Source organism: Acyrthosiphon pisum, chromosome X (genome assembly GCF_005508785.2).
Source record: "Acyrthosiphon pisum isolate AL4f chromosome X, pea_aphid_22Mar2018_4r6ur, whole genome shotgun sequence".
Classification (NCBI taxonomy): Eukaryota; Metazoa; Arthropoda; class Insecta; order Hemiptera; family Aphididae; genus Acyrthosiphon; species Acyrthosiphon pisum.
Window position 1 is genome coordinate 2203111 of NC_042493.1, and position 14113 is coordinate 2217223.

Below are 14113 nucleotides of genomic sequence, written 5' to 3' on the forward strand. Positions count from 1 at the left end.
TAGGGCACTACTAATTGTTGAGGTAGACAAAAAAATAGTGACTCTGACAGTGACAGTGACAAAGACGATGTATCCGAATGAAATATTGTAGAATATTCAGAAATCCAAAATTATAAAACTATATGGTCTGTTAACTGTAAAAATAAAAATACATTTTCTTTCATTTTAGTACGTTTTCATAATATTTGAAATTTTATAATAATTAAAATTAAAAATTAATAACATTAAGAACACATATTGTAAATAAAATAATTTTGTCCGCCTAAATTTGTTATTACGACCACTGTGCGTCTGTAACAGCTGATATATTCTTGTGTCCATGAAGGAGCAGAGATACCATATGATGACATTTAGTACGACCAGTTGGACAAGTACAAGTAGCGTAATCAACATCACTACCTTTGAAGAATATCTGTATATAAATAAGAGTAAGTATTTATAATATATAATAGTCAATAGATAAAAATTAAACATATTATGTTCATATAGAATACCTACCTCAACATCATACAGTTTGTTTTTCATGCTAGCATGAACTTGGCCACTTAAAATTCCAACATCAGACAAATAATTAAAGCATACCACATGACCACTTTCAAATGAATTTTCTCCCTTCGAGAAAATCTTTTTGTCATCAATAAAATTAATTATGGAAGAAAGCTGGATTATGGTATGCGAAGTCATATTTTTAAATTACAAGAAAAAAATAAACCTACCCTATTTAATCAGGTACTTACACACATTTTTTCACGAAGACGAAAATTTTAAGAACACAAAGTAATAAAAGTAAAAAAATAGAATCTTCAACAATGCATCAACTCCTAAATTATGGATTAGGGTAGGAGAGAATTACACATTTCTTACAACCTCAACAGAAATTAAAAAATTAAAACTTATTTTATCAAAGACAGTAAATAATTATATTGTTCTGCTTCAATATTTACTTTTATAAAATTCGATTTTCTCACGAATAAATACACCAATCTTCAAGGTTATTGAATTAAAATTTGTCCAAAACATGTATATTTTAAATAATAAATGGTCATTAAGCTAAGAATTGAACAAAAATATATTAAAAATGAATATCTAGTTCAAATTATTTCTTGCCTGTGTAATTTAAATGGGGTGAACCGTGATAACGGTTTGTTTTGAACCGTTCGTAATTCTTATCACATATTCGTTATCAGACTATTTGTTCCTATTGTAAAACATAGCACTGCTATGGAACGACGCGCTCCTGGTGGCAGAATAACCTTGCGACTTATGTCTTGCCCACGATTTAAGATATACAGGTTACTCAACGAAACTTATTTTTTGGTGCGCTTAAAATTAACGATCTTGTCATAGCCAGAATAACAGTTAGCGCTTTTGCATTATAGTGATTTCTCTTGATACTACAAAATATATCAATATAGATATACAATATGTATTGGAGCGCTAGTAGTTATTCTCTCATAGTTGATCAGCTGTTAGAAATCCACATTTAAGCGCACCACTTTTATTTATTTATTTATTAATTAATTTACTTTTGTTGTGTATGTACATAGGGTCGTTGTGAAACCTGTAAATCTTTAATCGTGGTCGGGCCATATCTTGTATACGGAATTTGGTCTCCTTATCTCTAATCTTCATGTTCATTACAAACGTTTTGAAACGTATCGATCATCAACCTCTCAATTTGCCACCAAGGTGTATGTCATGATAAGAGTTGTTATCAAAAGCAAAAAAAATCCAACGGAAAAGTTGTCCAAAATCTACAGGATTGAAATTTAAAAACCAGGTAAAAGTATTTTAATTAGTAACATACCTTCTGAACTTCAAAAATATATAATGTTTATTACACTTGTATTGTTATTTTTAGATATTGATCTGTATTTTGATAAATAAACCAAAAATTATAGAATTTCATGTAACTTTGATCCAAAGATTTTTTTTGGGTAATACTAAATCCCGGGACGTGACGGGACGGGACCGATTCCATTCCACATGTGATAACAAAAACAGTGTGCCTGAACATGTCCAGTGAAAAATATACTTTCTAATTACAACTAACATTATATTTAATAGGTATATTTAAATATAAAACTATTAAATTATTAAATATGTAACTTAATTATAAATTAAATACATAGATTAACCAAAAATATATTAGCAAAAAATATGTATCCTTGTGAAAACAGTACAGAATTACAGGTTACAGCAAAATATCGAACAGGACAATCTGTAATTAAGTCCTAAATGATTTGAGACTTATAAAACGTATATAAAAATTTTAAGTAGATTAAACTCTATTGACCAATATAAAAATCAGCGAAAAATGTTCAATAATGCAGAAACGGGACGCGATTCTACCAACGTGGGTGCTGAAATATAGCCCAAATTGTTGACAAGACAAGCTGTAGTTAATTTAAAAATCAATTAAAACTTATGAAACGTATATCAAAATTTTAAGTAGATTAAACCCTATTCTTTGGTAAACATATTATGAAAAAATAATAACTATTGCAAAAGCGGGACGGGATTCCACCGCCACAGGTGCGCGTAATCAGGTCAATATTTTGACGGGACGTGCTGTAGCTAATTCAAAAATGAATTAAAACTTATAAAAGGTATTTAAAAAAATTGAGTAGATTAATATATAGATTTATATCTTTTAAATTATTTTTGAATTAACTACAGTTCGTCTCGTCAAAATATTGACCTAACACAGGCACCTGTGGCGGTGGAATCGTGTCCCGTTTTTGCAATAATAAATACTTTTCGCTGATTTTTTTAAGATAGGGTTTATATACTTAAATTTTTGATATACGTTTCTTAAGTAATAATTCCCTTTTGAATGAACTACAGCTCGTCCCGTATACAATTTGTACTATATTTCAGAACCTATTGCGGTGGAATTCCGTCCCGTTTGTGTACGTATGAATATTTTTCGCTGATTTTTATATCAGTCGCTAGAATTTAATCTACTTACAATTTTGCTATACGTTTTATAAATCATAAACAATTTGGACTATATTTTACTACCTGTAGTATTCGAATCCTGTCCTGTTTCTGCAATAATAAAAATCTTTTGATATTTTTCATATTAAAAGGTAGGGTTATATTCATTTTAACTGCATTCCACAAGATGCATGGACTAATGTTTTTACAATAATATTTATTGTTTTTTACTAATTTGGTACACAGGTTAATAAGTTAATATATTCTATGCATTTAATTTACTTTTTAAATAATATATTTAATAATATAACAGTATGACGGAATAATGTATTTAAATAATGTACAAAGTATTTTATGTGAACAAGGATAACAATATTTTAGCCCGATTCTTTCAGGCCACACTGTTTTTCTTATCACCGGTGTGGAATGGAATCGGTTCCGGGTTTTAGTATTACCCCTTTTTTAATTTAATTTTATTATGCCTAACAAATAAAAACGAACGGTGGGTTCAAGACACTATAAAAACTATACAGAACACACACTACTGCGTTGTTTACTTACTGTGATGACCAAACATATGACTTAACGAGAAACTGAAAAAGCCTTCAAAATTCCTCGGCGAACAATCATTAACAAATTAAAAGCCTGTGAGACGTCCCACTGTATTTACTGAACCAGAGGAGAACAATTCTGTTGGAAACATTCATGTTATGAGTGAATATGGCTTTCCTATTGACAGTGCCGCATTTAGACAATTTGCGCCCTGGTGCAAAAAAAAAAATTGGCGCCCCCCAAGCCCCGGTGAAAAAAAAAATTGCTCCTCCCACGGAAAATATGTGAGGTAGATCCTCATTAACCTTTTAGATTTTGAGCGAAGAAAAGAATATTTGTTTAAGAGTGCTTTTTTCAAAAAAATATTGTTTAGTAATTGCTTGATCCCTCCGCAAAGATATATTGGAATTTGTGTCACTTAAACCTTGCTAATAATTTAGTATCATTAAGTTGTTTTTTTTTTAAACATATTTAAGTAGGTACTTCATGGATAAATAAAATAAAATTATATAAAACTATGCAAATAAATATTTTATATTTTATTGTATATAGTATTTTATAAAATTAATGTAACTATTTACAGGGCTGGTAGTAGTTTAAGCTATTTAAAAAAAGTGACTGAATTTATTTATAAAAGTGACAAAAAAGTGACCTGCATAAATTTGTTTCATAACAACTTGTCAACTTACCAGTTATTAAACATTAATTATTTTTGAATCTCTACATACCTATAGTTTAATTGATTCTTACTTACTTAATTTTGTAGAAATTACAAAAAATAATGATTATAATAAACACAAAATTTAATAGCAAATAATTAAATAATATTACCTATTTAAATGAATGATGTTTATAATATAGAATAATATTCAAGATCATTGTTTTGGAACTTCCTTTATTTTAATCATAAGTAAAAAACTATGTAATATAATATTTAAATTTTTCTTCTACTCTGTTGTGTTGCGAATTCTTGAATTACATCATCAAATTGAATGTTAGTTGTTATATCAGCTTCAATATTCATGATAGCTAAATAATTTAGCCTTTCTCCAGAGGTACTAGACCACAGATATGTTTTAATACGTTTTAAACACGAGAAAGACCTTTCTGTCGAACAATTACTAACTGGTGTGCATAACAGCATTCTCAGAGACACATCAATATAAGGATACATACCTATCAAATCATTTTTTCTCAGAAAACTACACATTCCCTGAATGGTTTTAGGAGCCTTATCACCGATAGATAATAAGTGGCTTCTAAAATGAACACATTCATTAGCAAATAAAGGGCTGAGATCATCTTTATATTTATTTTGAAGTATTTCAGCATTCTTTCGAATTTCAATTGTTGTCAGTTCTGTTAATTTGAAAAAGAAATTGTAATTTTTAAGTAGATGTACATATTTTTCATTTCTTTTTTCTAGTTCTAGCCGCAGTTGATCGAGTATAACAAAATAGGTATTTACTCTAAAATCAGAGTATTCAACTGTTGATTCTTTAGATGGTCCTTCATCAAAAAATTGTTTTCTACTTTTTGACCGTTTAGTAAAGGATTGAAACTGCTTAATTGTACTTTTTTCAATTGCAAATTGTTTAAAATACTCATAATTTTTATCGGAGCGTAAATCAATGATATATATTATTAATGATTTATACAATTCGCACACTACACTCAAATCGATATTGACAGATTGCAATTTCTTGCTCGTAAGGTTAAATCGGTGTAATATTTGACCCCAGAATATAGATAGGAAAGCAGTTTCTAAATTATTTAACTTGTTTAGAATTCCTCTAGCTTCATTTCGTGAAAGTGTTTTCTCAGCATCATCATTTTTAATTAGATCTAATGCTTTAATAATTAAAGACCAGTGTTTGTTTAGTGATTTGCAAGCATCATCTCTGGCAGATCATCTTGTTTCAGAAAGTCCTTAAACAGATGCGCTTAGAACTTTCCAGCGGTGAGTAGAAGCTGTAAAAAATGTGTAAATATTTTGAAGTAAATTGAAAAATAAGACAGCTTGAGTACAACAATCAACTGCATTAGTTCCCACCAAGTTAAGGGAATGAGCAGAGCATGGTACAAATTTTGCTAAGGGATTGACATTTTTAATTTTTGCTTGCAGTCCAGCATAAATCCCAGACATATTGCTGGCGTTGTCATAGGATTGGCCTCGAAGATAATCAATATTTAAGTCATATTTTTTGAATACACTAAATACAGCATTTGCCATGTCATCCGCTTTATGTCCAATTTGATCCAAAAAACATTAAAACCTTTCGACGGGTTCCCCTTTATTGTTGATATATCGAACACAAAACGAAAGCTGGTCGATATGTGATATGTCTGGGGTAGAGTCAACACTGATTGAGAAATATCGAGAAGCTTTAACTTCTTGAATAATTGTATTTAGTACTTGTCTAGACATTATACTAATAAATTGCTCATATACATTATATGATATGTATGATGTATTACCTTTTCCTGGGTTTCCATATGTTTCTAAATGGTTTGATAAGAAAGGATCAAACTCAGCCAATAATTCAAGGGCCATAAGAAAATTACCATTGTTATTACATCCTATTTTTGAAGCTGTTCCTCTAAATGCCAATCCCCTGGATGGTAAACTTTTAACAACAGCCACAACTCGTTTTAATACATTTATCCAGTATGTATGTTGAACTTCCACTTGTCTCACATGATTGTTTTCGATCCGACCAAGTGTGTTGCCACGATCTTTCATCTTTAAGATATTTGAACGGTGTTTTGAAGAATTTGTGTGTTCCAATATACGCTCCTCAGCCTTTTTCCAATTAGAAAAACCAGTTGTAGCAAATGCTGATTTGTTACCAAATAAAAGACATGGGCAGCAAAAAATAACACCTTTGCTCTCAGAGTACATTAAAAAGTCTCGTTTCAATTTTTCTCCATCTTTTAAAGTGACCTGAAGATAGCTTAAATTAAAATACCTGTAGTAGGTTTTATTAATACCTTTTTGAGATTTAATATAGGGTCTTTTTGATTTTGAAAAATTCATGCTGGAAACATTTTGAGAAAAACCATGAATACTCAAATAATCTTGAGTAAAATTGTTTATGATCCACAGAGCTGGATCAGACCTAATAACACAATATGGTATAATAAATAAATGTTATTAATTTTATTTCAGAAATTTGTATATATACACCAGTTGTAAAATGGCTATTTTTTTTACCAATAAATTAAATTTAAGCTCATAGCTATATACGATAGCAAAATACGCCGTATTGGTATTACCCGTATTATTATAAATAACTGATGTCTATTGACATAATCACAACAAATTTGGGAACTAGGTATATTAATAATTATCGATCTATAGATATAAATATAAACATAGCTATATTGCTATAAATACATTGATTGTTTAAATAATAAATTTCATACGGCATAATTATATTATAATATATACAATACTATTATACTAGATTATATTATATAATACTGTTATAAAAATAATTTAAAGTATACAATTTTAAAAATTCATAAGTAAAGACATTTCTGTCCACAAAATTTTGGCGCCCCTAAAATACTGGCGCCCGGAGCAGTTGTACCCAGTGCCCCCCCCCCCTAAATGCGGCCCTGCCTATTGATAAGATTGATCTTAAATTTATTTTTAAGTCATATTTGGACAGAAATGGTAGGCACATTAAATTTTTTAAAAACAATCTACCTGGTTTTACATGGACAGATAATTTAATTGAACGTCACAAAACCTTAAGTGTTCGCTTAGCTTCTAATATTAAAAAGTCAAAGACCTCTGTAAATGCTGAAACCTTAACAGAGTATATAAATAATTTAAAAATAACTCTTTCTGATGTTTATTCACAAACTATATATAGCTATGATGATACCAACCTAACAGATAACCCTGGGCAAAAAAAAAGTTCATGTAAAAAGAGGATCAAAGTATCCTGAACGAATATGTAACACCGCAAAAATCAGCATTAGCTTAATGTGGGAATGCTGTTGGTGACATTCTTCCTCCATACGTTGTGTATAAAGCTAAAGGCTGCCGGTATAATGCCAGAACTTCTGGATGGTTTGATGCAAATACTTTTACAGATTGGTTTAATAATACACTACTTCGCCATTAAAAAAAAAAAAGTTGTGATTAGGGACAACTTGTCGTCCCATTTAACACCTAAAGCCATTGAGAAGTGTAAAGAAAATTATATATAATTTGTGTGCCTGTCACCGAACAGCACGCATCTCACGCAGCCATTAGATGTTGCACTATTTCATCCAATGAAAATGGCACGGAGAAAAATACTTGGGGAAGGAAAGAAACAACTAATGGCTTAAAAAATCCAATCCTACAAAATCAGTTATATCCAGGATTATTAAAAAACCTTTTGGATGTATTGGAACCAACATTAAAAACTACATTACAAAATAGATTTAGGAAGTGTGGTATATTTCCTTGTGGAGTTGAGGAATTATTGAATAGACTTCATAATGCAAGTTCTAATGTAAATGAATCATTTATTGAACATTTAAAAGTTAAAAGAGCAGAAACCACACAGCCCATAACAAAAAGGAAAAAAATAAAGTTCCTGAAGGAACAAATTATGCGTATGTTTACGATGAGTTATCAGACATTGATGCTAATATAAGTGCAGAAACCGTACTAATTAAATCTAATAGTGAATCAAGTTCAGTATGTGATGTATATGATTGCCCAGTGACGGAAAATATGCTATCAATAAGTGTGTGATTGTAAATTATCTTAATACTGTGTACCCGGGTATAATAATTGGTGTTGATGTAGATGCTGCTGTTGTCAAATCTATGGAAACAACTAAGGCATTTTATAAATGGCCAATTAAGGAAGATACAATGTTCTACAAGTAGAGTGATATTTTAATGAAAATAAAACCACCAGTGTTTGTGAGATGAGGATACTTTAAAGTTGTAGTGTTGGATTAATATAGGTACCTCTTAATTATGTGATAGTAATATAATATAAATAATATTATACTATAATTATTTTATATTATAATTATAAATTAGAGACTAAATTTTAAATATAATGATAACTTACTCTCCTTCATCAGACACAAATGGATCACTTACATCATATTTTGTTTTTAAGTTTTTAAAAAACGTGATATAACTCTGGAATTAACTGTAGTAATGACATTAAATCTTTTTTCTTCTCTTCAGTTATTGGCAATTTTTCATTATATGCTTTGGGTATTGGTTTATCGCATAAAGCTTTGCTTTTGGTTAAGCCCGTTTTAATATAATCACTATAGTTCTGTTCTTGTATCACAATCTCATAATTCTCTCCATTTAGTTTTACTATATTATTATTTTCATTATTTTGACTATTATCAGGAATAGAATCACATTGATTTACCCATTCCTATTCACAACAATATAATATCAAAAGATTATAATATTATTATAAAAAGTTAACATTTTCAGTTTAAAGAAGTTACAATAATTTTATATTGACTGTACATAATTTGTTTTTGAAGTATCAATCTCAATGCTTTTAATTTTTATTGAACTCAGTTTGTTTGTTGTATTGACTTACATTTCCCTGGTCCTAAATAAAACAATAATATTTGTTTAAAATTCAATTTAAATTTCTACAAGAAATAAATTATAATTCTCACCTTCATATATTATTGAGAAGTAAAGCATTAAACTCATGAATTAAATTACGATGTATTGGTAAGGTGGCATTTAAAGACTCTTTTATATTAATACCTAAAACATAAATAATAATTAATTGGTACCTACTTACTTCTGATTTCTGTAAATTTTACAACTAAACATAAATGTACTTATACAGCAATTGTATGAATTTTCATTCTTTCTATCAAACAAAATGTAAATAGTTGATGCAAAAACCATTATTTTTATATTTATTTACTTATATTATATTTGATTGAGATTATGTGGTAAATATAATATATTATACGCCATACAGTCTACATAATACTAAAACTATAAATATTATATGAAATCTAAAAATAAAATTCTTCGACACAGAGTACTTAGAATAGTGTACAGGATAGACAAAAATATTATACATTTAGTCTTTCATCTAGCGCAATTACTCGAGTGTAGTGACTAGAACATTTGAGATATCGCCTACTTATAATAGAATCTGTTCTGCAAATTTGTGATCTTACTCAGCGCCGGATAGGCAAGGTATCGGCCCACCGAGTTTTAGGAATTTAACCGGCCCTAAAAAAGTAAACGGCCCATTTTTCAATGAGACAGACATTAATTCATATTTATATGCATTTTTTGGTTTTTGACCTCTAACAAGTTTTTTTATAACCATGCTATTAGATTCTGAGTAGAGCGGCACATCATGTATAATTTTCATTTGTCCAAAGATACTTTAGTCTTGTAAGTCCTATCTTCAACTTTAGTTTGTATTTGGTGGGGGGGAAGTAGATTTCAAGTACTTTTTAAAAATTAAGTGTTTGTTAACTATTGTTCCCAAAAGTTTAGACCGTTTCCACTCAAAACTGTTATGTGTAGGTCGTAGGTGGTACTAGGATATCAAAAGGTTGAGAACGTATGCTATCTATATAAATAATAATTACAATTTTAATAATAACATGATATCATACCTACATACAATATATTATAAATTATACATATTATATTAACTGGTGTCTGGTTGGGATAGTTATTGGGCACACTGCACATAAATATATAGTATATACATATTATAAACTAGTTACAGGTACATAAAAAAAACCTTATCAAACTAATAATACATATTTATTATAGTAACTAATCTAAGAAACTTCGGCCTCATCATCAATATTATAGTTGTTTTCTTCGATTGACACATCAATAAGTTTAAGTTTGGGCCATTTTCTAATAAAATCTTGCATCTCAGAATGTAATTTACCTGCAGTGATTTCTGAATTGAATTTTGCTAGTTTTGAACTCATCCAGTTGAAGCTATTCTCTGGCAAGTTCTCTTTAAAATAACGTGGATCCAAAAGTGACATTACTTTATACAAGTCACCATGATTTTTAAAACGATTATTTAAACTTGATACTACCTGATCATACACCACATTAAATACTTGAGTTTTAAAAAGAAAAATGGAATTTTCTGATGTTTCATCATGTGCGTTTTCACCAGGCATTAATTTTTTTTTTTTTATTCCTTTTTTCTGGAAGACAATTTTCCACCGTATAGTCTAAATTATTTTTAATAAATTCATCATTTGCTCAGTCAATAAACAAATTTGTATTATCTACTACCTTATCAAAATGTCTGGATTCTTCACTTAGAACACTAATAGATTGTATTACCATTGTATATGCTTGAATCATATTCATTTCTTTGCTTTGTAAATAAAGTGATACAGGTGAAGTAGTTATAAATATTTGTAAGAAAATATGAGCAGTTAGTATTGTTTCATATTTCAAAAGTGCATCAATTAATGCTTTAGCTTTAAATCTTGCATCTTGATTGAACTTAGTTGATGTATATATTTCATGAAGTGTGTGCACTATATTGACAAACAAACTTTCTTGTGGGTGTGAATATGATCCAAAAACTTTTTTGAGGCAGCAATCTTTTTCCCACCACCGTGTATCACCAACGAGGGAGATACATTTAGCCTTACTATTATTTGTCCATACGTTCATTCTTAAATATGATTCCCTAAAAAATACAGCTATTGTATTAATTAAACCAAATAATGTTGTACTTTGACAACACACTTGTGTAGTGTCAATCATGACTAAATTTAGAACGTGCGCATAACACCATACATGCGTTTGATCTGGACTTTGTTTATTCAACCAAGCTGAAAATCCATTATATTGGCCTCTCATGTTACTGGCACCATCCGTCGAACTTCCGATGCAGTTCTTGACATCCAAATTTAATTCATTAAATACGTTACATACAATGTCACACAAATTTTTGCCTGTACCGCTTTTACAATCAACCAATGCAACCAATCGTTCATTAACTTTTTCGTTAACAAATCTTATAATAACTGCCACTTGATCATGTATATTTACATCTTGCGTTGAATCAATTTGTACAGAAAAAAAATTTGCTTCCCTTATGCTTTCTGAAATTGACTTCTTCATTAGGATTCCTATTGCTTCAATTATATAATCAGCAGTGGTTTTTGATAAATAAGTCACAAGACCTCCCGGACGTCCTGAGTGTACATTGTCTTTTTGGCGGGTTTTAGCTAGTTGACTTTTAAATATAGCAGTTTTCACATGTTCGTTTAATAAAGGATCGTATTTTGAAAGTAATATCACTATTTCTAGAAAATTACCATGATCTAAGTTACAATTGTCTAACGTGTAGGCTGCTTCTGCATCTCAGCTCCTCTATAGCTTAATCCACGTTTGCCTATTACCTTGACTATATCAGTTAATCGTCCTAAAACAGCTCTTTTTCGTTCAACTTCATAACGTTTTCCACTGTTTAACCGGGATTCAATACCTGAAGAATTAGAATACATTAAAAATGCTTCAAAACTATTCTGATGACTTATTGAACGTTCATGTTCCTTGATTCTAGTGGAAGGATTATTGTTAGATTCAGTTTTACATCCAATTGTAAATCGATTCTCTTCATTTCCAAATGCCAAACAGAATGTACAAAAGAAAGAGTTATTGGAGTAGCTCAACCACTGCCTTACAAAAGTCACATTATTTTCTTTTCTAAAATACAATTTTAGTGGATTAAAAGTTACACCATTGTACGGTTGTTTAGGGTGAAACTTGAAAAATTCGGATAATCTATTTTTTTCTGGTTTCTTGAAGTAATCCAAATTAATTTCATACTCATGAAAAGGCAAATCATTTTGAATACCATTTGAAACCTAGTGGATAAAATAATTTTTATTACATTTATATCTAAATTAAATAGGAAATAGTAAATAAAAAAAATTAAATACCTATTAAAATTAAATTTGGGAGCATAAAACAACTAGTAGTTACTGGATGTCTTTAATCTACAGTAATATAGGTATTCTAAAAGTTAAATTTATTTTAAATTTATCAGTTTGTGATAGTATATATTATATTTCATAACTTAAACTATACCAATGGGTATAAAAATTCCATTTGTTCTACAATTGGTACTAATAAAATATTTAATGTTGAATATAAATGTATTGGTATATCAAAAGTAAATAGGTAATACAAAAGTCCTTAGTATTAATACAAATGTTGGGACAATAAAAAAGAAATAATTATTTTAAAATTTTTCTATTGGACACACCAAATCTCACAGCATAGAGTAAAACAATTTGACAAAAGTTTTTTTAATATTTTAAAAATATAAATGCTGATAAAATAATATTTTAAGAAAATAATATAAACATATTATATTAGTAGTTTTACGCCGGGTTGCACTAAACATTTAATGAATCAATAGTAAGCTCATGGTCCCTTAAACCAGATTTAGTGGCACATGATAGGTCCATTACATTTTAGTAAACCATTATATTTTAATAAATTGTTTATGCAACACAGTATTAGTATTTTCCATATTGCCTATAAGTATTATTACGGTTCAATATTTGTTTTAATCTATAATTTTGTGAAAAATAATTTAAGTTGTAAACTATCATTTAGTTATTATGTGGAGCAATTATTAATTTTTAAACATTTAAAAATAATATATGTTTATATTTAAATAATATATTATAATATATTTAATTTTGTGTAATAATTATGCTAAAATTTATCGTTAAATATTTAATTTATTTTACTTTACCGGTGAATTATTAAGCATTGATGAGTCAGTTAGTATACATTCCATTTCCACTACAGGCTCTACAATTGGTATTTGCAAATGTTCTGGTGTGGATTCCTAAATAAATGAATATCTAATAAGTAACTTAATAAATTCATACAAAAAAAATTGAATTAAATATTTTATACAGACCGTGAACAAAGAGTTTTCGGGTGGACTTTCAGACTCTAACTCATTGCACATTGAAGGCAAAGACACTTTAATATCCAGATCATTATTAAGTGTTGATGAGTCAGTTAGTTTACATTCAATTTCCTCTACAATTGGAATTTGAAAATTTTCTGACGTGGATTCCTAAATAAAAGAATTATAATTAACTTCAAATATTTTAATTTTATACAGACCATGAACAGAGGGTTTTCGGGTGGACTTTCCGACTCCAATTCAACTATCTCCTGAGAATTATCATTGCAAGTTGAAGGCAAAGACACTTCATTATCCAGATCATTATCTGTACATTTTATACTTTTATTAGTTGACAGTGCAAAACACTGTGTGAATTAGCATAGTTAATTTCAAAATTATAAGTTTAAAATATTATATCTACATAACTAGGTACCTACCTACTATTGACTATTGTGTAGCATATTATAATTTACTAAATAAACTTACCTTTTTTGGGCGCTTTAACAAAAGATAATTTAGATTGTTTAGGGTCACTTCCGGCAGCTTTACGTTCAGCTTCCCGTTTTAGCCTTAACTTTTCCGCTCCTCCTTTGACATTTTTTGGTTTATCTTTATACATCATAAAAATATACTATATTATACTGATCACTGATGAGTATAAAGTAAAAAAAAATAATAATG

General features: G+C 29.0%; 2 protein-coding genes across 2 annotated transcripts; both read right to left on the reverse strand.

Annotated features, from left to right (window-relative positions):
• Nucleotides 1-4426: 4426 nt before the first annotated feature.
• Nucleotides 4427-5725, reverse strand: LOC107884322. Its single transcript, XM_016806134.1, has 4 exons — nucleotides 5521-5725; nucleotides 5151-5343; nucleotides 4961-5066; nucleotides 4427-4825 (listed from the first exon to the last, which is right to left on the reverse strand). The coding sequence occupies exons 1-4, from the start codon at nucleotides 5723-5725 to the stop codon at nucleotides 4427-4429; spliced, it is 903 nt and encodes a 300-aa protein (XP_016661623.1).
• A 36-nt stretch (nucleotides 5726-5761) lies between these two features.
• Nucleotides 5762-6729, reverse strand: LOC100571607. The gene is made up of 2 exons (XM_008191119.1): nucleotides 6707-6729; nucleotides 5762-6611 (listed from the first exon to the last, which is right to left on the reverse strand). The coding sequence occupies exons 1-2, from the start codon at nucleotides 6727-6729 to the stop codon at nucleotides 5762-5764; spliced, it is 873 nt and encodes a 290-aa protein (XP_008189341.1).
• Between the last annotated feature and the right edge of the window lie 7384 nt (nucleotides 6730-14113).